General features: G+C 41.2%; 1 protein-coding gene across 2 annotated transcripts; it reads left to right on the top strand.

The window, feature by feature from the left end:
• The first annotated feature begins 453 nt into the window (after nucleotides 1-453).
• On the top strand, nucleotides 454-26407 carry LOC109403239 (calcium homeostasis endoplasmic reticulum protein). Of its 2 annotated transcripts, none has more exons than XM_019676026.3 (11): nucleotides 454-654; nucleotides 917-1075; nucleotides 1321-1634; nucleotides 21905-22067; nucleotides 22673-22745; nucleotides 23108-23182; nucleotides 24259-24335; nucleotides 24404-24605; nucleotides 24708-24894; nucleotides 24972-25148; nucleotides 25210-26407. In XM_019676026.3, the coding sequence occupies exons 1-11, from the start codon at nucleotides 630-632 to the stop codon at nucleotides 26272-26274; spliced, it is 2517 nt and encodes an 838-aa protein (XP_019531571.2). In that variant the 5' UTR covers nucleotides 454-629; the 3' UTR covers nucleotides 26275-26407. The 2 variants fall into 2 exon arrangements, with proteins under 2 accessions (XP_019531571.2, XP_019531570.2); XM_019676025.3 differs by having other exon boundaries at nucleotides 917-1090.

The following is a 26407-nucleotide window of genomic DNA, read 5'->3' as shown; positions in this document are numbered from 1 at the left end:
AAATTACCAATTTTGACGTGTGAACAAATATTTTTAACGATCGAACGCATGATAGACTAAATCAGGCCAAACATTTCAATAGGTCCTATCTGCATTTGAGAGGCTCTCTTTGTTCACTTTCTCTTTCAATTATTGCAATGTAATGGTACATTTTTCAACTATTTTTGCAGTACAAATCGAAAGACGATTGTTTTGACCATCGTTCAATGCAAGGAGACAATCATAATACAAATAAACAGCTGAGATATTAACGAAAGAGAGGGAAACCAAAGAGAGTCTCTCTTCTGCAGATTGGACCTCTAGACATGTTTGGCCTAAAATGTTTGGCCTGAAATAAATAAAAGTCAAAACAAGATGCAATTACGTCCTTATTCTTAAGCACGCTTGAAGTGTTACTCATGCTGAACAAAGTCGCCAGTCTATCATAAAAATAAAGAAAACATTTTTGACATCTGCCAAAAAATTTCATGGCGTCTCGTTGAGTCGGCTCAAGTCGCGTTTTCTTCCGTAAATTTGCGAGAAAATTCAATTTTTACCAGCAATTCTTTGCCCAAATCACTCGAGTTTGATGACATATTTTAGTTGGTTTGTAGTGTTTTAGTTTTCCGTTCCGATTTAGTTTCTGGAAGATGGATATACCTGCTCCACCAAACGGTAAGAAGTGCGCTTCGCAAGATTTTCCGCTTTCGCATTCATCTCGAGCACCCGCTTTCGGGTCTTGCGGCGATTGCCTCCATCATCATCGGGATCGGGAGGACGGAGGAAAGTGGCAAATTTCGCGAGATTTTGGCATTTTCCCCATTCACTTTTCTTTGCCGCTCACAACCTTTTTTGCGTGTGCGGTTTATTTGTCAAATCCGGTGTGAATTTTATCGATTTTTCACTGTTGTGGCTGTTGTTTCACTTTTATCGGCAGATATCGAATTGAGGAACATCATCGACAAGCTCGCGGAATTCGTTGCCCGCAATGGTCCGGAGTTTGAGTTGATGACCAAAACGAAGCAGAAGGGAAACACCAAGTTTGCCTTTCTATACGGTGGAGAATATTACAACTATTACCAGTACAAAGTGGCAAGTAAGCAGCAATCGTGTAAGTTTCTGGGTCACACCAGTAATTGGGCCGCCCACTCCACTGTGGGTGAAATTGCGAAAAACACAATCGATGGCATTTTCAGTGTGAAAATATAAATAGCAACTATTGTTCATACCTATTTATTTTCATCCTAAAAAACAACGATCGAGTTTTTACGATTTCTACCACTGCGAGCTCAAAATCTGACTTGATCGACTCGTTTTAATCATTTTTCTATCTTCCTACAGTGATGAAGCAAGGCGGACATCCTCTGGGCTCGATGGGGCAGCAAGTGGTATTGAATCCATTTGCCTCGCAGAACCAACAACAGCAGCAAAATCAGAATCAAAATAACAATCAGATGCCACCGCAAATTTGGTCCAATCCTCCACCGCCACCTCAGCAGGCTGCGCCTCAACAACAACAGCAGCAGCAACCCATACCGCAACAGCCGGTGATTACTCCGCAAATAGCGGCACAGATCGAAGCAGTTAATACGCAACAAAATGTCCTGCGGGAGCAAATTCGCCAATCGGAACTGAATCTGACCGCTCAGCATGGGGTAAGTTACTCTGCTGGTTTATTATCATATTGCCATGGACAGACATTATACAAGCGGTCAAGATAACTAATACCAAAACACCAGGGTACTTACCTTACCGGCAGACAAAGACCTGAATATCCCTGCTCTCTCTCTCTCTCTCTTCTTGGCGTAACGTCCTCATTGGAACAAAGCCTGCTTCTCAGCTTAGTGTTCTTATGAGCACTTCCACAGTTATTAACTGAGAGCTTCCTCTGCCAATGACCATTTTGCATGCGTATATCGTGTGGCAGGCACGAAGATACTCTATGCCCAAGGAAGTCAAGGAAATTTCCTTTACGAAAAGATCCTGGACCGACCGGGAATCGAACCCGTCACCCTCAGCATGGTCATGATGAATACCCGTGCGTTTACCGCCTCTGCTATATGTCCCTGCAAATCGTCCTCCACTTGATCGACCAGGATCGACCCATCTATCTCGCTACCCAGCACGTCTTCTTCGGTCGGATGACTCTGGAGAACTATTTTAGTCGGGTTGCTATCCGACATCCTGATGACGTGACCCGTCCACCGTAGCCTCCCAATTTTTGCGGTGTAGACGATGGTTGGTTCTCTCAGCAGCTGATACATTTTTTGGTTCATTCGCCTTCTCCAAGTCCCGGTCACGCGTTTTTTCGTCCCCGCGTGTGTTTCAATCGGCTGGTGCTACGCCATCCAGCGAGTTTTCGTCACATGTCTGAAAAGTAGTGCGCGAGCGTGAAAAGTTTTGCGTTTGCCAAGATTTAAATTTCGAGACTTTTCAAATGTTATTTTTGAAATGATAGAATTGCTTTCAATTGGTTAGAATGTGTGCTGCTTGTATCTGGGAGAAGTGAAAAATACGGCGCGCTTTAGTGTCGAATGATCTTTCGGGGGCTTTTTTTTTCGTTCGGAAGAAAAAATAAGTGGAAAAGTGAAGTGACTTACTTACCGATCAGGCTAAGGCCGGGGTGGCCTCTGCTGCATATAGTAGCTGTCTCCATTCCACTCGGTCCATGGCTGTGTGTCTCCAGTTCCGCACTCTGCGTAGGGTCCGCAGATCGTCCTCCACTTGGTCGACCCACCTAGCTCGTTGCGCTCCACGTCGTCTTGTACCGGTCGGATGACTCCATTTTAGTCGGGTTGCTATCCGACATCCTGATGAAGTGACCCACCCACCTCCCAATTTCCGCGATATGGACTATGGTTGGTTCTCTTAGCAGCTGGTGCAGCTCGTAATTCATTCGCCTTCCCGTCTTCTATCTGCGGTCGCTAGTGAGCCCAAGTATACGAAATCTTCAACCGCCTCGATTTCATCACCGTCGATATAAATTCGGGGTGGCGGGCGCGGTGATTCCTCCCTGGAGCCCTTTGGCATCACGTACTTCGTCTTCGACACATTAATGACTAATCCGATTCGCCTGGCTTCACTCTTTAGTCGGATGTACGTTTCCGCCATCGTCTCAAATTTACGAGCAATAATATCAATATCATCAGCGAAACCAAGCAGTCGAACGGACTTCGTGGAAATTGCCCCACTCGTGTTTATCCCGCTCTCCTTATTACACCTTCTAAGGCAATGTTAAACAACAAGCACGAAAGACCATCACCTTGCCGTAACTCTATGTAAGATTTGAAGGGACTCGAGAGTGTTACTGATACTCGAACTACGCACATCACTCGATCCATCGTCGCCTTGATCAATCGTATCAGTTTATCCGGGAATCCGTATTCGTGCATAATTTGCCATAGCTGTTCTCGATCGATTGTATCATACGCCGATTTGAAATCGATAACAAGTGATGTGTGAGCACGTTGTATTCGCGGCATTTCTGCAACACCTGGCGGGTGGCGAACATCTGGTCCGTTGTAGCGCGTTCACCCATAAATCCAGCCTGATATTGCCCCATGAACTCTTTTGCAATCGGTGATAGACGGCGGCATAAAATTTGAGAGAGTACCTTGTAAGCAGCGCTCAGCAGTGTGATCGCGCGATAGTTCCGCAATCCAACTTGTCGCCCTTTTTGTAAACGGGACACACGATACCTTCCATCCATTCCTCAGGTAATACTTCCTCCTCCCAAATCTTGGTAATGACCCAGTGTAGTGCTCTCACCAGTGCTTCTCCACCGTATTTTAGAAGCTCGCTTGGTAGTTGATCTCCTCCAGCGGCTTTGTTGTTTTTCAACCGGCCAACCTCCTCCTCAATCTCTTGGAGGTCAGGGGCTGGAAGTCTTTCGTCCTGTGCACATACTCCTAGATCTGTTACCACGCCACCTTCGGTACTTACAACGTCGCCATTGAGGGGCTCATCGTAATGCTGCCGCCACCTGCGCGAGCGGTTAAGCTTCTCGTAGAACTTTCGTGTGTCCTTAGCGCGGTACAGTTCTTCCATCGCTTCGCGATCTCGTTCTTCCTGCTGGCGCTTCTTCATCCGGAAGACTGAGTTCTGCCTGTTCCGCGCCTGTCTGTAACGTGCCTCATTCGCTCTCGTACGGTGTTGCAGCATTCTCGCCCTTGGTGCATTCTTCTCGTTTTTCAACTGTTCACATTTGCCGTCGTACCAGTCGTTTCTGTGATTCGGAGTCGCGAAGCCTAGTGCTGTAGCCGAGGTACTACCTATACAGGGTGTTGGGTTCCTTACCCAGAATATTTTAGGGGGTGATTAAGGATGATATTTGATGAAAAAAATTGTTCTACGCATATGGTCAAATCTCAACCATTACGGAGTTATTGAACTTTTCATGATTTTGACAATGCTTTCAATAAAATGGCTATAACATGAAAACGGTCAAACTTATTTAAGATCTCTCAGCACCGTTCGAAAGATTATGAAATTTGCTATTGAACGTCATCTTCGAACATGCAAATTTTTGTTACTTATTCACTTTTTAAGAGCAAATAAGTGAAAAGTAAGTGGTTTTTTAACAGTTTTTGTCGATTTACTCGAAAAAATGCGTAATTAACTTATTTTTTCCCTTAGACAAAGTTGAGCGCCTTGAAATGCTCTACAATTCGTTCTTTGGCTCCAAACTTCTAACTGTTATTATTTTCCCGCAATTTTGATTTGAATGCACTGTTTTGCATCATAAATTTGCTTCAGCAAGTGCATCAGATATTAGCTCTCTTGACCCCACTGTGACTGCGAAACTAGCGTCATGTTTACTTCGCGCACACGACTACTTGATTCCCCGCGCCGAACAACAACAGAATGGCGCGCTGGCGCATGAGTGAAAAGAACGACGCCGCTGCGTGTTCGGCAAGGTGTTCAGTTGAATGCTTTTTGTAGTCCCAATGATTCTGGGAAGCTCATGATAATCCCGGGAAGAGGGTTGAATTTTGGTAGACAGTAACTGAGGCTATCAGCCTGAGAGGCTTGGTTAGGGTGTTTTATTATTGCGGCATCGTCTTGGGGGATGAGAAACACCGGAATAAAACTGTTGTTGTCGATATCTGGAGGTTCGCGATGATTTTAATAGTGAGCTGGTGATCCCGGAAGTAACTTTGTTGGCTATAAAGTAACTAATGAAGCTTTGAGCGTACAGCACAATCTTCGTCGGGTTTGGACGCTGTTCCTCCTGGTTCTCCAAACATTTCATATTCTCATGTCTTTTTCAGCCACGTGTAGCCAGCGCGTTCGCAGACGTCCATGAAATCACCGACCATTAAACCTAGTTCCATGCTGAATGTTGTTTTCGTTATTATTCTTTCTTTTGATAATCGCACTACATGCCCAGCCCACTGAAGGCTGCCGTAATTTATTCGTTTCAAAATAGTGCTTTTTGACGACGAAGTAGGTTGATCCTGATCGAAGTTTGCTGCTTCCTGCTCTTACTCATTCGCCAACAAATAGGTAAGAGCAGGATTTAGCAACTTCGATCATGTTAAATCTATCTCATTGAACATGACTAATATTCGCAGCACTTTGTGCTCTGTCTCTGTCTCAACTCGGGAGCTTGTAGTTTTGTAAAGTTTCGAAAGCTACAACGCCATACTCAATTAGGATTTCTGAATGAAATTAAGATTTTGGGAGTAATTCCTCCAGAGATTTCCATAAGATTTTTTCCATCGATTCCTCCAAAATTACTTCGGAGATTCTTCTAGACTTCTTCCAGAGATTCCTCCAGGAACTCCTCCAGAGATTCCTCAAGGGATTCCTCTAAGAATTTCTCAAAGGGCTCCACAGGAGCAGCCATTTGTCCAGGGATTATTACAGGAATTATTGCAGAATTTCCTCCAGGAACACGTCTAGGGATTGCTCCACAATTCCTCTAAAAGCTCCTCCAGGAATACCTCTAGGAATTCCTCCAAGGATTTCAACATGAGTTCCGGTAGTATTCCCTGCTGGAATTCCTACAGAATTCCCCTTACAGTTCCTCCAGAAATGCCTTTAGAGGATCCTCCAGAAATTCATCCAGGGACTTTTCCAGGAATACCTTCAAAAATTTCGTAAGAGATTCCTCCAGGAATACCTGCATGAATTCTTCAAGAAATTCTCTTTCCAGGAATTCTTCAGAAATTTCTCTAAGGGCTCCCGCAAGGATTGCTCCAGAAATTCTTCAGTGATTTTTCAGCAATCCCTACATCAATTTCTCCAGTGATGCCTCCAGAGATTTTGTTAGTAATTCCGCAGGCATTTCTCAAGAAATTTCTTTAAAGATTTCTCCAGGAACTCTTCCAGGGATTACTTGAGGAGTTCCCTCAGGAATTCCTCTGGCGATTTCTATTGGAATTTCTCTAAGAATTCCTTCAGGATTTCTACCAAGCATTTCTCCAGGAATTCCTTCAGAGTTTCCTCCAGAAATTTCTCCAGGGATTTCAACTAAAAATCGTCCTAAGGGATTGTATCAGGAATTTCTTCCCGGATTCCTACAGAGATTCTTTTACAAGTTTTTCCATGGATCCCCCAAAAAAAATCCTCCGGGGATTCCTCCAGGGATTCACTGAAGAATTTCTCCAGTTTCTTTTTGCCATAGTTATCTCTTAAGGAATTCTTGGCGAAATCCCAAGAGAAGTTCTTCGAGGTATCCCTGGAGAAAACTCTGGAGGAATTTCTGGAAGAAGTTCTTCTAGAGGAATAACCGAAGTAATCTAGTAATCTCTGGAGCATTTCCTAGAAGAACCCCTGGAAAAACTTCTGAAGAAACCCCAGAAGGAATTCCTGAAGATTTCCTTGAAGAAATCTTAGAAGTAATCCCTGGATGAATCTCTGGAGAAATCATTGGAGGAATCCCTGAAAGAATTTTTGGTGAAATTCCTGGAAGAGCCTCTGGAGAAATTTATAGCACAATTGCTTGAGGATTTTCTTTAAGAATCCTTTGAAGAATGCGTTGAAGAACGTTTGGAACGAACGTTTCCTGGAGCAATTATTGGACACAACTATGGAGGAGTCTCTGGAAGATTTCCCGGAATAATCCCTGACAGAAACCTTGAAGGAATTCTGGAGAAATCCCTGGAGGAATCCTAGAAGTAATCCATGGAAGTATTCTTGGAGGAATCCCTGGAGGAATTTCTGAAGGATTTTTTGTTTAAATTTCTGAAGGTATTTGTGAGGACAACTTTGGAGGAAACCTTGGAAGAATCTCTGGAGGAATCCACAGAGAAATTTCTAGTGTAATCACAGGAGAAATGCCTGAAGAAATCTCTAAAGAAATTTCTAGACGAATCCTTGAAAGAATTCCTAGAGGAATCCTGAAGTATTACTGTGAGCATTCTCTAAAAGAATACTTGGAGGAGTTCCTAAAGGAGTCCCTGGAGGAATCTCTGCAGGATTCCCTGAATTAATTCATGGAGGAATTCGTAGAAGAAATCTTGGAGGAATCCCACAAGGAATCTCTGGAGGAATCCCAGGAGGAATCCCAGGAGGAGTTCTGGAAGTATACCTGGAGGAGCTCCTGGAGAAATTAATCGAAGAATTCGTGGAGGAATCTCTTGAGAAATAACTGGAGGAAACCCTGAAGGTATTAACCAAGGAATCCTGGAAGGAAACCACGAAGAATCCCTGGAAAACCTTCTGGAGGTATCCCTGAAAAAATCCTTGGAGGAATTCTGGACAAATCCCTAGAATCCTAAAAGCAATCTCTGGAGCAATTTTTGGAGGAATGCCTGAAGGATTTCTTGGAGATATTCCTGAAGGAATTTGTGAACCCATCTTTGAAGGAAACATTGAAAGAATCCCTGGAGGAATCCTTGGAGGAATTTCTGGTGTAATCACCTGGAACATCCTCCTGAAGTAATTAATATCTGGAGCATTCTCTGAAAGAATACTTGGAGGATTCCCTGAAGGAATTCCTAGAGCAATCCCTGGAGGAATATCTGATGGAATCTCTGGAATTTCTGGAGCTATACCTGGGGGAATTCGTGGAGGAAATTACTGGAGGATCCCCTGAAGGTATTAACAAAGAAATCCAAAGAGGAAACCTGTAAGAATCCCGGGAGAACCCTCTGGAGGAATCCCTGAAGGAATTCTTAGAGAAATTCCTGGAGGAATTTGTGAACCAAATTTTGGAGGAAACCTTGAAAGAATCCCTGAAGGAATTTCTGGTGTAATCACTAAAGAAATGCCTGGAGAAAACCCTGAAGAATATCTGGAGAATTCCCTGACGGAATTCCTAGAAAATTCCATGGTGGAATATGTGGAGGAATCCCTGGTGGTATTCTTGGAGGAATACGTGGAGGAAAATTTGGGAGAATTCGTGGAGGAAACTTTGGAATTCCTGTAGGAATTCCTGAAGGAATCTCAGAAGAAATTTCAAGAGACATCCCTGGAGGATTTCCTGGAGGAATTAATCGAAGAATTCGTGGGGGAATATCTGGACGAATTACTGGAGAAACCCTTGTAGGAGTAATTTATGGAATCCAGGGAGGAAACCTGGAGGAATCTCTGGAATATTTTCTGAAGGAATCCCTGAAGAAATTCTTGGAGAAATTACTGGATTAATTTGTGAAGGAAACGTTGGAGGAAACCTTGGAAGAATCCCTGGAGGAATCGTGGGGGGAGTTTCTGGTGTAATCACTTGAGGAATGTCTAAAGAAATCCTTGGAGGAAACCAGGAATACTTTCTAGGGGAATCCCTGAAGGAAATCTTGAATGAATCGCAGGAGAAATTTCTGGATAAATTCCTGAAGGTATCCCAGCAGGATGCCCCGAAGGAATTCTCGGAGAAATCCCTGGCAAAATTGAAAGTGGAATTTTTAAGGAAATTCTTGGAGTAGTAGCTAGAGGAATCTCTGGAGTAGCTCTAGTAAGAATCTCTAGAAAAATCCTGGAAAGAATTTTCGGAGCAAGTTTTATTTTTGGTGATTCTTTTCGGATTCCTCCAGTGAAACATCCAAGAAATCCTGCCGATTTTCCTACATAAAGTGATTTTTTCGAGATTTTGCCAAATAATTCTCCAGCAAATGATCCAAGCATACCTCCAGGGAATCCTCCAGATTGCCTCCAAGGTTTCCTGCAAGAATTGAACAAGAAATGTCACCTGTGATTCTCTCGGAAATTTTCGCCAGGAATTGCTTCATCAGTTCCTCCAGGGATTCCTTGAGAAAATCCTCCAGGAGTTTCTACAGGTGTCCTCAAAGGAATTGCTGGATAATCCCAGGAAAAGTTCATTGAGGTGTTCCTGTAGGAAACTCCGGAGAAGTTCCTAGAGGAATCTCTGAAAGAATTCGTAGAATAATCTCAGTAAAAACTAAAGTATTCTCTGGAGCTGCTCCGGGAAGAATCCCAACAGGAGGAAATTCTGGAGGAAATTGAGAAGGAATTCCTGGAAAAATCCCTGAAGAAATTCTTGGAAAAAAAAACTGAAGGAATTAAAAAAAAAGAATTATTTCGTGAGTTTATTCGAAGTTTCTTCAGGATTTATTTTCTAAGAACATTTTTCAGAAAGATCAATTGGATGTTCATCTGTGAATTTCTCAGGAATTTCTTGCAGAGCATCCTCCGGGATTTTTTAAAGAGTTTTTTAAACAACTTATCCAGAAACCATTTGAAACATTCTGCAGAAGTTTCTCCGAAAGTATCTACATAAATCCAATTAGGGATAATTTTATGAGCTTCTTTCGGGAGTTTCTCCGGAAATTCTTCCAGCGATTCCTCCAAAATTACTTCGGAGATTCTTCTAGCTTTCCTTCAGAGATTTCTCCAGAAACTCCTCCAGAGATTCCTCTAGGGATGCCTCCGAAACTTCTCAAAGAGCTACAAAGGACCAGAAATTTATATAGGAATTACTACAGGATTCTCCCGGAATTCCTTCAGGAGTTGCTGCAGGGATTTCTTCACTGAGATATTTCCCATAGATTTCGTTTGCATTTCTCGAATTTTTTTTTAGGATTTCCAGATATTCTAGCCGGGATTTCTCCCAGAGAATCTTTCGAAAATTCTCAAGAAGTTTTCCCAGAAGTTGACCTGAAAGTCTGTTTGCACGGGATTTGTGCAAGAATTTTCTCTGGGACTACTTCTTTATGAAGTTTCCCTAAGAATTCATCCAGGAATTCTACCAAGAATTCCTCCAGGAATTCTACCAAGAATTCCTCCAGGAATTCTACCAAGAATTCCTCCAGGAATTCTACCAAGAATTCCTCCAGGAATTCTACCAAGTATTCCTCCAGGAATTCTACCAAGAATTCCTCCAGGAATTCTACCAAGAATTCCTCCAGGAGTTCTACCAAGAATTCCTCCAGGAGTTCTACCAAGAATTCCTCCAAGAGTTCTACCAAGAATTCCTCCAGGAGTTATACCAAGAATTCGTCCAGGAATTCTATCAAGAATTCCTCCAGGAATTCTATCAAGAATTCCTCTGGGAATTCTATCAAGAATTCCTCCAGGAATTCTATCAAGAATTCCTCCAGAAATTCTATCAACAATTCCTCCAGGAATTCGACCAAGAATTTCTCCAGGAATTCGACCAAGAATTTCTCCAGGAATTCGACCAAGAATTCCTCAAGAAGTTCGACCAAGAATTCCTCAAGTTCATAGTTCACAAATTCCTCCAGGAATTTCTCTAAGAATTCCTTCAGGGATTCCTCCAGAGGGTTCTCCCGGGATTCTTACAGGTTTCCTCTTTGGATTTCTTTGTTAATACCTTCAGGGGATCCTCCAGTAATTTCCTCCACGAATTCCCCCAGGTATAGCTCCAGAAATTCCAGAGATTCCATCAGATATTCCTCCAGGGATTGCTCTAGGAATTCCTTCAGGGAATCCTCCAAGTATTCTTTCAGAGAATGCTCCAGATATTAATTACTTCAGGAGGATGTTCCAGGTGATTACACCAGAAATTCCTCCAAGGATTCCTCCAGGGATTCTTTCAATGTTTCCTTAAAAGATGGGTTCACAAATTCCTTCAGGAATATCTCCAAGAAATCCTTCAGGCATTCCTCCAAAAATTGCTCCAGAGATTGCTTTTAGGATTCTAGGGATTTGTCCAGAATTCCTCCAAGGATTTTTTCAGGGATACCTCCAGAAGGTTTTCCAGGGATTCTTCGTGGTTTCCTTCCAGGATTCCTTGGTTAATACCTTCAGGGTTTCCTCCAGTTATTTCTCAAGAGATTCCTCCACGAATTCTTCGATTAATTTCTCCAGGAGCTCCTCCAGGTATACTTCCAGAACTCCTCCTGGGATTCCTCCAGAGATTCCTTGTGGGATTCCTCCAAGATTTCTTCTACGAATTCCTCCATGAATTAATTCAGGGAATCCTGCAGAGATTCCTCCAGGGACTCCTTTAGGAACTCCTCCAAGTATTCTTTTAGAGAATGCTCACAGTAATACTTCAGGATTCCTCTAGGAATTCTTTCAAGGATTCGTCTAGAAATTTCTTTAGAGATTTCTTCAGGCATTTCTCCTGTGATTACACTAGAAATTTCTCTGTGGATTCCTCCAGAGATTCTTCCAAGGTTTCCTCCAAAGTTGTCCTCACAAATACCTTCAGAAATTTAAACAAAAAATCCTTCAGAAATTCCTCCAGGGATTCCTCCAAGAATACTTCCATGGATTACTTCTAGGATTCCTCCAGGGATTTCTCCAGAATTCCTTCAAGGTTTCTGTCAGGGATTATTCCGGGAAATCTTCCAGAGACTCCTCCATAGTTGTGTCCAATAATTGCTCCAGGAAACGTTCGTTCCAAACGTTCTTCAACGCATTCTTCAAAGGATTCTTAAAGAAAATCCTCAAGCAATTGTGCTATAAATTTCTCCAGAGGCTCTTCCAGGAATTTCACCAAAAATTCTTTCAGGGATTCCTCCAATGATTTCTCCAGAGATTCATCCAGGGATTACTTCTAAGATTTCTTCAAGGAAATCTTCAGGAATTCCTTCTGGGGTTTCTTCAGAAGTTTTTCCAGGGGTTCTTCTAGGAAATGCTCCAGAGATTACTAGATTACTTCGGTTATTCCTCTAGAAGAACTTCTTCCAGAAATTCCTCCAGAGTTTTCTCCAGGGATACCTCGAAGAACTTCTCTTGGGATTTCGCCAAGAATTCCTTAAGAGATAACTATGGCAAAAAGAAACTGGAGAAATTCTTCAGTGAATCCCTGGAGGAATCCCCGGAGGATTTTTTTTGGGGGATCCATGCAAAACTTGTAAAAGAATCTCTGTAGGAATCCGGGAAGAAATTCCTGATACAATCCCTTAGGACGATTTTTAGTTGAAATCCCTGGAGAAATTTCTGGAGGAAACTCTGAAGGAATTCCTGGAGAAATGCTTGGTAGAAATCCTGAAGGAATTCTTAGAGAAATTCCAATAGAAATCGCCAGAGGAATTCCTGAGGGAACTCCTCAAGTAATCCCTGGAAGAGTTCCTGGAGAAATCTTTAAAGAAATTTCTTGAGAAATGCCTGCGGAATTACTAACAAAATCTCTGGAGGCATCACTGGAGAAATTGATGTAGGGATTGCTGAAAAATCACTGAAGAATTTCTGGAGCAATCCTTGCGGGAGCCCTTAGAGAAATTTCTGAAGAATTCCTGGAAAGAGAATTTCTTGAAGAATTCATGCAGGTATTCCTGGAGGAATCTCTTACGAAATTTTTGAAGGTATTCCTGGAAAAGTCCCTGGATGAATTTCTGGAGGATCCTCTAAAGGCATTTCTGGAGGAACTGTAAGGGGAATTCTGTAGGAATTCCAGCAGGGAATACTACCGGAACTCATGTTGAAATCCTTGGAGGAATTCCTAGAGGTATTCCTGGAGGAGCTTTTAGAGGAATTGTGGAGCAATCCCTAGACGTGTTCCTGGAGGAAATTCTGCAATAATTCCTGTAATAATCCCTGGACAAATGGCTGCTCCTGTGGAGCCCTTTGAGAAATTCTTAGAGGAATCCCTTGAGGAATCTCTGGAGGAGTTCCTGGAGGAATCTCTGGAAGAAGTCTAGAAGAATCTCCGAAGTAATTTTGGAGGAATCGATGGAAAAAATCTTATGGAAATCTCTGGAGGAATTACTCCCAAAATCTTAATTTCATTCAGAAATCCTAATTGAGTATGGCGTTGTAGCTTTCGAAACTTTACAAAACTACAAGCTCCCGAGTTGAGACAGAGACAGAGCACAAAGTGCTGCGAATATTAGTCATGTTCAATGAGATAGATTTAACATGATCGAAGTTGCTAAATCCTGCTCTTACCTATTTGTTGGCGAATGAGTAAGAGCAGGAAGCAGCAAACTTCGATCAGGATCAACCTACTTCGTCGTCAAAAAGCACTATTTTGAAACGAATAAATTACGGCAGCCTTCAGTGGGCTGGGCATGTAGTGCGATTATCAAAAGAAAGAATAATAACGAAAACAACATTCAGCATGGAACTAGGTTTAATGGTCGGTGATTTCATGGACGTCTGCGAACGCGCTGGCTACACGTGGCTGAAAAAGACATGAGAATATGAAATGTTTGGAGAACCAGGAGGAACAGCGTCCAAACCCGACGAAGATTGTGCTGTACGCTCAAAGCTTCATTAGTTACTTTATAGCCAACAAAGTTACTTCCGGGATCACCAGCTCACTATTAAAATCATCGCGAACCTCCAGATATCGACAACAACAGTTTTATTCCGGTGTTTCTCATCCCCCAAGACGATGCCGCAATAATAAAACACCCTAACCAAGCCTCTCAGGCTGATAGCCTCAGTTACTGTCTACCAAAATTCAACCCTCTTCCCGGGATTATCATGAGCTTCCCAGAATCATTGGGACTACAAAAAGCATTCAACTGAACACCTTGCCGAACACGCAGCGGCGTCGTTCTTTTCACTCATGCGCCAGCGCGCCATTCTGTTGTTGTTCGGCGCGGGGAATCAAGTAGTCGTGTGCGCGAAGTAAACATGACGCTAGTTTCGCAGTCACAGTGGGGTCAAGAGAGCTAATATCTGATGCACTTGCTGAAGCAAATTTATGATGCAAAACAGTGCATTCAAATCAAAATTGCGGGAAAATGATAACAGTTAGAAGTTTGGAGCCAAAGAACGAATTGTAGAGCATTTCAAGGCGCTCAACTTTGTCTAAGGGAAAAAATAAGTTAATTACGCATTTTTTCGAGTAAATCGACAAAAACTGTTAAAAAACCACTTACTTTTCACTTATTTGCTCTTAAAAAGTGAATAAGTAACAAAAATTTGCATGTTCGAAGATGACGTTCAATAGCAAATTTCATAATCTTTCGAACGGTGCTGAGAGATCTTAAATAAGTTTGACCGTTTTCATGTTATAGCCATTTTATTGAAAGCATTGTCAAAATCATGAAAAGTTCAATAACTCCGTAATGGTTGAGATTTGACCATATGCGTAGAACAATTTTTTTCATCAAATATCATCCTTAATCACCCCCTAAAATATTCTGGGTAAGGAACCCAACACCCTGTATATATACCATATATGGCGGATCGGATGTCCCTCCAGCCATCTTCAAGTGTAGCTACGCCAAGCTGCTCTTCCGTTGGTAGGGCCACTGCTAACTGCTGCGCGTAGTCTTGAGCCACTTCTACGTTATGCAGCTGTTCGATGTTGGCCGCGGCGTTCAACTTCGACGCGTGGTGATAACTGTCGAAAGTTTTGAGCGCATGCATACAGCTACTAAGTAGTGATCCGAATCTATATTCGCACTGCGGTATGTGCGGACATTGGTTATATCCGAGAAGAATTTACCGTCGATTAGAACGTGGTCGATTTGGTTTTCTGTTTGATGGTCGGGTGACCTCCAGGTGGCTTTGTGGATATCTTTGCGGGGGAAGAAGGTGCTTCGGACTACCATCAAGGAACAATCACTCGTTTAACCAACATTGCAATGACATTTTTATTCCACATTTAATTGAATTACAGTTTAACATTATTTCGTCACAGCTTGTAATCAGGCGTTGTTCAAACAAAAGTGGAGAAGTTATTCAGCAATCTTTTCTGCAAGCGCGATACAGGCTTTATAGTAGGAAGTAATCTGTGTTATATCAGCCTCATATTAAACTTGTATTCAGCTATAATAACCTGCTGCGAAAAGAAAAACAAACTGAAGTGTGAGGTGCAATTATAGTCCAATCATGTTTTTTGGTCGCCTTTAAACGCATTTATAACACACAGGCTCTTCTAAAAATTTCTCAACTTGGGATTTGAACTCGTGATCTCCCAATCACCCGTCGCATGCCTTACCGACTACGCCATCCTAGTATTGGTAAGTTGCTCGCTGAGAGTGAAACATCTTCACAAAGCTGTAAAAGAACAATATTCAGATTTCTGAAAGGTTTTAAATAGTTATTAAAAAAAGTAGTGAAGATGACTACAACGAAATTGCTACGAAATTGCTACGAAAATTATCAAATGTTTCGAATATTTCGCATTGGTGTGCAACAAACATCAATACATATTCAATAATGAGGAACGTTCCAGTACTGCTCTATTATAATCACTTTGATCTGTTGTTCAATTGAAAAGTGATAATCGAACAAATAAATCATAAATCCGTTTATACAGCTTACTGTTAAACCATTATTGAACGTTCCCACTATAGCTGAAGTATTAAACAACAAAAGCATTTGTTCAACTTATGTTGACCACAATAATCAGCTTTCGGAAATTGTGGAACATAAGCTTTTTAACGCGTAGAAAAAGTTCTTCTTCAGCTTATACTAAAGCTAGTAAGGGCAAATCGAACAAACAAAACTTGCTGACGTTTGTTAAGCTTATAATAAAATTGCTGTTCACATACGTGCTAAATGTTGCATTTTGGCTTATTTACAATGTAAATAGCATCATTTCAGCTTATTATTAAGCATTTGGTTTTGTTCAGCTGCGGATGCTATAAACCAGCAATAGTTTTACATGCATGCTTATTTATGACTTTGAATTGTTCCTTGGGATACCACGCGAGGCTGCAAAGTTCATGTCGCCGACAACGATTTTCACGTCACGCGGCGAGCAACCATCGTATGTTTGCTCTAACAGCGCGTAGAACGCTTTTTTCTCGTCATCAGGTCTGCCTTCGTGTGGGTAGTGGACGTTGATGATGCTGTAGTTGAAGAAACGGCCCTTAACTCTCAACATGCACATCCTTGCGTTGATCGGCTGCCACCCGATCACACGTTGTCGCCTTTTGCCCAACACTATTAATCCTGTTCCCAGTTCATTGGTAGTGCCACAGCTTTGGTAGAAGATAGCCGCTCGATGCCCGCTTTTCCACACTTTCTGTCCAGTCCAACAAAGTTCCTGCAACGCCACGATGTCGAAGTTGCGGGGATGTAGTTCGTCGTAAATTATCCTGTCACATCCTACGAAACAGTGACTTGCAATTCCATGTTTCAAGTTTCCAATCGTAGTCCTTATTTTGTCGCGGGGGTCTATACCGATTGTATCGAGTCGAATTTTTTCCTACGTTATACGAAATGTGGATTTTTACGGGTGGCTTATTGGGCCTACGCCAACACTCCTGTCTCGCCGGAGGGCCATCGTGCCAGTTCTGTTTAACGTCCCAACCAACACTAGGACGACCACAATGATGGGGCCACCACCTTGGATCTAGCTGGGCGTGGTGCAGCGTTTCTTACTCAGCCGCTGGATGCCAGAACAGACGCTGTTTGAGCTGTTTGGTGAACAGACGTTCGAATCGTACCTCCTCAATCTAGCTGAAGTCAGAAGGACAACAGTGCCCAGGCTGCACTACCAGCTAAGCACACAACTCTTAGCTGGCGGTCTTTGTCATCGCTTGACCCGTGGAAGCATGAGGTAGGAACTTGTGAGGACCAGAGCTATGTTGGACGCTCTCCTTATCGACTCACCGTTTTGCAGCCCAACGGCTACTTTTGGGGATGCTCCAGGACTTTCTTCTGCAAATGATTCAGCAGTTTCTTCTGAAAATCCCTCAGTATGTTCTTCTGGGAGCCTTAATGATGCTCCTTGTAGAAAATTCCAAAGAAATATTTCTGGGAATTCAGTAAAAGGTTTTGTATAAAAATCCTCCATAATTTATTTATGCCACAAAAGTTCAGCCTATTGGACGCAGTGGCTTAATTTCCCCAACAGGGAAAAAAAATGTGGGAAACTGATTGTGATTCCTTGTTGTGTATGCATCATTCCTATATGGGGTGAGTATCGCAGCATAATCGATCGTTTTCCGAAGAAAGAACTCACCTTTTTCAAAGCTTCCACGCAGAGCCGTAGCGTGGTCCCGTGACGCCCTTGGCAAGCATCTAGATTGACGCCCCACGACTATTGTACATTGTTCATTAGGAAAAGTTTGTGGTTTTTAATTTTTTCTTCAAAGTTCTTGGAAGTTGGATTTTGGAGTTTCGAAGAAACAATTCCCCCGATTTTCTTTATTTTCTGTTGGTGTTTTTCTTTAGGAATTTCAATGAGAGTCGCCCAGAAGTTTTCCAAAACGTATTTTGTTTATACCAGTATAAGTACGAAACACTTTGCAATTCAAGAATCTCACTAAGACCAGCAACACAATTAGAAATGATATTTCAGATTCTTTACATACATGATGCAAACATTTCTTCAAGACATATTACAGTATTTTTTCATTCATTTTTCTCCCATTGATTTTTGGTTCATATGAATTTTGTTTTAAAAAAATCATAATTTAGTTTCAGGGGTTCTCAGGAAATCTCAAACCAATCAATTTACAAATTTTCAATTCAATCTATTTTGCCAACTTTCGGCGATTAGTTCAAGCGTTTAAGGGCGAACGGGACGGTCGCGGAAATATCCGCCATTGCTCTGTTGTTACTAAGATGGTAATCTCAGATTCTACTTTATATAATGGAACAAAAATGTATCATTGTGTATTAGGCCGTCCCTTATTTTGCAAAAATTGGAAATGTTATAAGTTCGTTAGTGGAAAATGATCGTTTTAGCTAAGAAATGATCGTGTCAAAATTTGAAGTCCGTATCTCATGGCTAAGTGGTCCCTCAAGGGGCCTAAAGTTGTCAAAAATTGTATGGGACCAAAAAAACATGAAATTTTTTTCGACAAAAAAAATACGCTAATCTATTAAAACCGGTGATTTAAAGACCCTAAAGGGCCAAAAATGTGCTTAGATTTGCGATATCTCTACTCGTTTTTGAGTTATTGAACTAAATAAGTTAAGTTTCCTTCGTAATCTAAAAAAATGGTCAAAAATGCTGATTTTGCAGTTGTTTTTTTGTCAATATCTTGGAAACGAGTGGAGAAATCGCAAATCTAAGCATATTTTTGGCCTTTTAGGGTCCTAAAGTAGTAGAATAGCGTATTTTTTTGTCGAAAAAAAATTCATGTTTTTTTTGGCCCCATACAATTTTTGTCAACTTTAGACCCCTTGAGGGACCACTTAGCCTTGAGATACGGACTGCAAATTTTGACACGATCATTTTTTAGCTAAAATGATCATTTTCCACTAACGAACTTATAACATTTCTAAATTTTGCAAAATAAGGGACGGCCTATTGTGTATGCTCACTTGCAATAAATATGCTGATTGTTTTTCAGCCTCATCTGAGCGATAGAAATCGAGATTACCATCTTCAAAATCGCGAGGCAAATTGTTAGAAAGAGAGGGAAGATAGGAAAAATAACACGGCGTCCCGTTTCACCTTAATTTGAATAAATCCTAAGTTTGCGGTGATTCTTACGAACATTCGACCTATTCAAATCTAAATAGAGAGTTCAGTTGGTTTTACCAGTATTTTTCAGTAACTTTATCAAAGGTTTCTCTGAAGGGCAATCAAAATATTTCCAAGAAGATTTGTAAGAAAATTTTCTTCAATCATAAGGCAAACCATGGAATTGGAAAATAATAGGAAGAATTTCTGAAGAAACTTATATATGAGTTATTGTTGGAATCTCTGGAAGAACTCCTGCTGGAAATATTGAATGAAATTATGCAGGAATCTCTGAAGGAGTTATGTTGTAATATTTGGCTTACATGAAAATCCGTGAGACATTTTTCAACAAGAATTTCCAGTGGAATTCATGAAGTAATTCTTGCAGGAATTTCTGGAGTAGTTCGTGAAGAAATGTCTGACGAATTTGGTGAAAAATCTGTGCAGAACCACTGGTAGAATTTCTGAAAGAATACTTGATAGAATTTTTGAAGGAAACCCTGCAAAAGTTACTTAGGAATCTCTTGAGGATATCCTAAAAAACTCCCTTGAAATTTCTGAAGGAATCCTTTCAAAAGAATCCATTGGAGCAATGTTACTTAAAATTAATGGCATGTTTTCCAACGGAATACCTAGAGAAACTTCTGAAGGAATTCTATTTTTTTTTTTTAATTTTCATGAGTTTATTAGGAAATTCATAAAGTTTCAGGGAAATTCTAGCAAAAAATATGGACCATTCTCTAGTGAATATGAAACTATTTCGGAAAGGAATCAATGGGAGGCTTTTAAAGAGATGTTAGAGCCTTATTATTTTTCAAGGATCAGAACACTTTCTGAAGGAAACCTAAGTCAAATAACTTAAGAATTTTACAGACAATTTTCTCAAAAAATATCTGTAAGAATTTCTGAAGGAATTCTCGGAGGTATTTCTGTATGAATCCCTGGACTGATTTCTAAAGGAACATTTGTAGGATTGTCTTAAGGAATCCATGAAGGAATGACTGAATTTGAAGGATTCCAAAGTAATCCAGCAGGAATCTTTATAAGTATTTCTGAAGGAAACTTTGGAAAATTTCTAAAGAAATCACTAAAGATTGTCCAGGAGAAACCCAGGAAAAATGTGAAGTTGGAGTATTGAGAAATAAAAGCATGAAGTATTTTTGAAGGAATTTGTGGAGGTATCCTTGAAGAAAATGTTCATTTTCATCACTGAAAGATTTTTAGCAAGAATATAGGCCGAAATTAATTGACAAAACTATGGAAGATTATCTAATTAAATAATAAATAACAAGAGGAATACTTTGTTTAATTTCTTAATAAATTCTCAGATAACATCTTCAAAAGGAATAAATAAAATATTTCAAAGAAGGCGAAGAAAATCCTCGGAAGTAACCTCAAGATTTCCCCCAGTGAGAATGTTAAGGAATTTATAGAAAGAAACTTTCATTAGAATTTTGAAACCATGTTGTTTTTACTAAAAAAAAAACTAAAATAATTTCTCAAAATAAAATAGTAGATAGTGGAGCGGACCTGGTGTGATGGTTAGAATACTTGACTATCACGCCGAGGACCTGGGATCGAATCCCACTCCCGACAAACTCACAAAATGTGAGTTCTTCCTTCGTCCCGAGATGGACTAGCCTAGGGCTAAAAATCTCGTTGACCCGGGAGCCGTCGCGTCGTGTACTGAGTACACGCACCATGAAAAATGCACGCTTGTGGTACACAGCGTAACCGTGATGTCGTTGAGGTTGGTTGAAGACGTGACTGCTCGAGGGTTAATACAGATAGAAAAAAAAAATAGTAGATAAATTTCCAGGTTACATCATGGTAAATGTTCAAAATAATAAACTAGAGAAATCTGACATTTTGAGAATGTGGAAAAACGTGAAAAACATATTATCAATTTCAAATACTGAAATAGTACAAATAGTAAGACCTTGATAACATTCAAGACAATATGGGGTTAATCTCATAGGTCGATAAGCTAGATAAATATTCAAGATAACATTAGCATCATTCTGTTTTGGCATTTTCGGCGACCCTCTAAGTCAGGCGCCCTTGGCGGGGGCCAACATGGCCAACCGCACGCTACGGATCTGCTTCCACGAAGTTTATTTTTAATCTTGTAATTCAGTTGTACAGTAGCGGGAATGCTTGAAGTATTTAGGATAATGAAAGCAATCCGAGGGCCAATTGCAGTACGACTGCAGCGACCAACACGTTTGGTCGTGTTCCGCGGCGTGCTCGCCAGAAAGTAAACTCCATTGGAGTATAAACGAAAACTCGTTGGCAATATAGCGCTAGTTCGCTGCGCCATTTTTCCGCTCTTTAGCTCTGTGCAAAGAGCACCAGAATTGAGAAGAAGAAGAGAAGAGGGCCAATTGAAGGAATTTGGATCATCGCTATCGAGTGAAATATCAGTGGGTTAGACGAAACGTAAGTTACCGTTGAAACACGGAAACTGCACTGCGGAATCCCCGTTTTTCTTGAGAAACCTGAAAATCGAATTGAGAGTTCATTAATGCAAGTGAGTTCATGCTTTGGTCAGAGAGACAAACAAAAGATACCGACTTTCACATTTTGTCTCTATCAAGAAGTCTTGAGCTTGAGCTTAATTGACCGCCCGATGATACTACTCTACAAGTGTATCATTGTACTTGCCTCACAATATACAAATTCATGTAATGATAGGCAAAAGAAAGCCCTTCAACTAATAACTGTGGAAGTGCTCAAGAAACACTAAGTTGAAGAGAGTCCGGCTAAGTTCCAGTGGGAACGTAGATACATACACAAATAAGAAGAAGATGCTACTCTATAGTTTCGTCAGAACAGCTACATTCATACATACAAGGAATCAATAATATGACTGTTTATGATTAACAGAAATTTTAGTGGTGAATGTGGGCGATCCTTCTATTTTTAGACAAGATTGGCGCATGCTACGTCACATTGCTCATCAGTGTGGGGGAAGACGTGTTTAGTCTCTGTGTCTGCAAAAGTTTATACTGGGATAGCTACAAACACCTGTACAAGAGTTGTATATGTAGAGAAGAGAAAGTAGAAAGGTGATATGAAGTAGGAGAAAAGAAACAGATCAGGGATTGGTCCCAGGACATTCTGCATACGAAGCAAAAGCGGTAACCATGAGACCACCTAGCCCACCTTGTCTTTATTAGAAAGTCTGTAAATAATAGTTTTGATAATCTTATGTTGTATTTCTTTACATTTCAGGTTCTTTTGCAACAGCAACAGGTCCAAATTGACGAAGCGGTAACACGGGCCCAGAACGATGCTCTGGTCAAACAGGCCGACGATAGCAAAATTTCCCTCAGTGACTTTGATGCTAAGCTTCAGCCCATCATCGACTCGTGCACCAAGGACAGCATCTCCAATGGTAAGTAGCGGGAATGTTTGCCCTCCTCCGTATCAATGCGCTGCTATTTTAGCACAGCTCATATTAATCTGTAGATGTTTGCCATCTTATTTGAGATTGAATCGCTCCTTTGTGAGGGGAAGGTTCGGAGTGCAGTTTAATTGTTTTGATACCTACTGCCTACTGCCACACATCTTAGTTGCTAGTTTCTCAACTGCACTCTATTTATTTGATTTTTTTCCTGAATAAGTTTTTAGACGGCAGTCTTCATTTTCCAGTGAACAATCTCAATGCTTCTGTATCTGTGTGATTAATCGATTCCAAATCACACTTCATGCGAGAGCAGCGATTTTCAAAGGATACCTTACCTATTAATTACGTTTTGTCGTTTAGAAAGTCTACAAAATTAGCATGAAACCCATTTTAGAAAAAAGCGACGACACGTGTAACAGAAGTTTGTTAGAGTCATTTATCTGATCGCGATCCAGTGTTGGAAATCGCTGCTCGCGAAACCATTTTTTCTCTTCTACATAATCTTAATAATCCCTTCATATAATTATAAGCATCTCCACTAATCGCAAACAAATCTCAATTTACATGTATTTTTTTGTTGATTACAATTTTAGGAAAAGGCTGGATTTTACAGCATTGTACCGATTCGGGAAAATGTCAAATTATTTCGCAGTATCTTTTGAGAAAGTAATTAGAAGCGTTCTAACGTTTTTTCTTCCCTTCCTCTATGAACACTATGCATCTAAGTATATAACACGACCACAGACAGAACGACTCCGGACACGGGTAGTAGAAGACGACAACGATCGCGTTAATGCATTCTTTTGTTTAGCAGTTTTAGTTTTTAGACTTTCAAGTTTTACATCGTTTACCCTTTTAAATCAACTCACTTTCTGTAAAACGGAACCGTACCATTTGAAAGACACGATCGTGACAGCTCTAGACTTATTTAGCAGTAAACTTAAGTTCGAATGTTCATTCGCGGAAAAATGTTAGAACGGATATCCGAATTTTTGTGTTTTTCTCGATCTTGTCTCTTCCCCATATAGGGCACTTATTGCCGGAGTTTTATTCTCGCAGAAATTACATCTCATATATCTAGTAAACGATGTAATCCACCACTGGTAAGTAGTTAGTTTCTTTTATGTAATCGTATTACTCTTACGATAAAAAAAACTACATTCATGTTGTGTTCAAATTCTTGCTCATCTGAGAATTGATACGTATTTCAGAAATTCTGAAAAAAAAAAATATTAATTTCAAAGTAGACAGAAGCTTCCGGTATGAACACAGCATCAATATATATTATTGACATAACATTTCATTCACTATTTGATGAAGTACCAAACTCTGAAAAAGTACATTAGTTGAATTGTATCATTTGAAAAGCACACTTGCACAAGTATCACAACTAAGAAGTTTCTTATGTGATCTTATATGATTGAAATATCTCCAAAACTAATTTTAGAGTTCCCCATAAAGGTACCTTCTGAGATTACAAAACCACCAGATGATCCTTCTGCTAGTGAACCTGCATGAAGTACTTCATCCTCTCTGGAGCCACCATGTTAAATAATCTCAGTTCCACTGCTCATCACGATGTTCAGTAAAGCTAGCTCCACCGCAGGTTGCATAATGCTGTGCAGGAATCATCCTTTCTAGACAAGGGGAATGTCATATCCTTTTCTAATTGGAATATCCGCATTTATCTGTGTCTAACCGTCGCTAACCACTGATAGCTGAGGATCTAAGGTGGATTCCAGAACGTCTTGCAGGAATTCTTGAAGAAATCCAAGATAGCATATTTGGAGTAATCGATAGATGGAATTATTGGATAGAATCTCCAGGAAAACAAAAATCTGTAGGATTCTTCAGAATAAAGCTCAAGGAGGAGTCCATAGATGGATTTTTTTCTTCCAAAAAAGTATTCCTTGAGGAATACACTGATGACATTGTGTGATTCTGAAAACTGGTTTGAAAAGATTTCCTGTAAGAATTTGAGAATCTTGTAAGAATTAATGGAGAAATACAATGTTTAAAATGCAAAGAGATGAGACATAGTGAGATTTTCCATGCTTCTCGACATTTACGCCAATTAAAAAAAATCTTTTCAAATGAAACGATCCAACTGTTCATGTATTCGCAAGAAATGAAAATCAAAGAATTTTTAGATATGTTTACTAATTTATAAACCTTTCAGCATACGGAAGCGTACCGATGAGCTGAAGAAATGTTTGGAAAGTGCGGTCATTCCTATGTTTTGCAATGCTCAAATCAGTAATTATATCTTTACAATTCCTTACATTTACATAGAGTTGCAAAATAACGATGACATACCTTTCCAGCGGCCCAAACCGACGATCAGCGTGCGAAGTTGACCAAGCTGCTGTCCTTGTGGGAATCGAAAGGAAACTTTTTCGATGCTTGCGTAATTTCGAAGCTCAAATCTCCACCGTCGTCGCTGCAGGAGTATCAGAACTCGCTGCTCACACAGTATGCCGCCATCGTGGCGCAGGTCACTCAAGCCACTAAAGTAACCTTCGAAAAGTAAGATCATTTTATATCATGTTAGTTGTGTTTTCGTTTAGCATATTCTTTAGCTTTAAGCTTGTTATATATGTTTTTATCCAAAAAATCTTATTCTCCCAGTTACCAACAGCAGCATCAAGCGTTCGTTCAGCATGCCACACAACAGCTGGCTCTTCTGGAAAAACAGAAACAACAGATCGAGCATGAGGCTCTCAAAGCCGCTCTGGCTGCGCAGCAGAAGAATATTGTTGCACCCCAGCCGTTGTTGCCGGAGTTGACGGGAGGAGCGAACAACGGTCTTGCACAGGTAAGTGCGCTTCCCAGTACATCCAATCCAAAGAAATAACGATCGCAATGTATCTTTCCTATCTGTTCCTGGAGCAGAACATCAATTTTTCGTTGTTATCAGGTGCTCTTCAAAATCTTCAAAGTATAAACAATCAAGTGCAAAACAATAGAGACAACAACGATAGTCGCAACAGTAGTCTGGGTGGTGATGATCGAGATCGTGATCGTGATCGCGACCGTGACCGTGATCGCGATCGACGCGGCAACTATGCGGTATAACATTTATTCTTAATCCATATTTACTCATACTAACGCGAGTATCGTACGTTTGTAGCAATCCAACAATTCAGGGGACGGAAACAACAACGGAGACTACTCACAGCCTCCCCCGAACTTCCCGATTCCTGATATGACGCGACCTCCACCGGGCATGCACGATTATCCCTACAGGGATAACGACGACTCCGATGAACGACGGCACGATGACTACGATGATCCTCCGCCGGATGAAGAAAACGAAGACCATCACGATCAAGAAGCCGAGCCAGAGTTTAAAGATGATGAACGACCTCTCAGTCCCCAGCAACCTTCGATTCCCTACTTTGAACTTCCTGCCGGTCTGATGGTTCCTCTGATCCGCCTCGAGGACTTTAGCTATCATCCACTCGACCCGGAGGACATTCGCTTGCCTCCGCCAGCTCCCCCGAACGAGCGATTGCTATCAGCTGTTGACGCCTTCTATGCAGCCCCAAGCCACGAACGGCCACGTGACGGCGAAGGATGGGAAAAGTTAGCTTTATACGAATATTTTAAAGTCAAAAATGCATCTCGTAAGCAGAAAGAGGAAGAAATCGAGAGCGGAGCTCGCGATCGCTCCCGGTCGCCAACACCAATCGATCCTGAGCTGCTGAAAGCAACTAAGAAACAAAAGAAACGGGTCTATCGATCGAGGAGCCGCAGTCGCTCAAAATCTCGTTCGAGAGAACGATCCCGTTCTCGATCTCCGGTTCGCTTTCGCAATAGGTCCCGGTCCCGCTCAAGATCGCGGTCCAGGTCACCCCGGCGAGTACCGCGGAACAGAAGTCGATCGCCGCCTCGTAGAGATCGAGAACGCTCGCGGGAAAAACGTTCGCCCACTCCGCCCAGCTTTGGCGGAAGTGGGTTCGGTAGCAAAAACCTGCCGGCCTTTGTGGCGGAAGATAAAACGCCGAAAATGGGTGGAATGGGTGCCGCAGTGGGTGGAGGCGTTGCGCAAGGCATTGGAGGCGAAATATGGGGAGGAAACGATCGCGAAGGCCTGGGATCGTACGGTGCGAGAAATGATCCGTACGAGAGTTTCCGTAAAAACAAGGGTGCGGCATTTATTACTCGCATGAAGGCCAGGGCAGACGATAGGTAAGCAGATACTACAAATATTTAGGTTAAAAATCGATCAATCTAGTAGGAAACGCTACACGAAGATGTTTCGTGACAGTTGGTGTCAATATTGAAGAAGAGAAAACGGGAAATTCTAATAAATTGTATTGAACGAA

This window comes from Aedes albopictus, chromosome 2 (genome assembly GCF_035046485.1).
Source record: "Aedes albopictus strain Foshan chromosome 2, AalbF5, whole genome shotgun sequence".
In the NCBI taxonomy this organism is placed as follows: domain Eukaryota; kingdom Metazoa; phylum Arthropoda; class Insecta; order Diptera; family Culicidae; genus Aedes; species Aedes albopictus.
Note: the sequence above shows the minus strand (reverse complement) of the source record. Positions and strands in the feature narration are given on the sequence as shown.

What these genes read in the sequence shown, in the direction of transcription:
- LOC109403239 (XM_019676025.3), top strand. Translation starts at nt 630, where the DNA reads ATGGATATACCTGCTCCACCAAACG. An exon ending in AACGATGTAATCCACCACTG is followed by an intron (nt 23,183 to 24,258) that starts GTAAGTAGTTAG and finishes TAAACCTTTCAG; the next exon opens with CATACGGAAGCGTACCGATG. An exon ending in CGAACAACGGTCTTGCACAG is followed by an intron (nt 24,895 to 24,971) that starts GTAAGTGCGCTT and finishes TTCCTGGAGCAG; the next exon opens with AACATCAATTTTTCGTTGTT.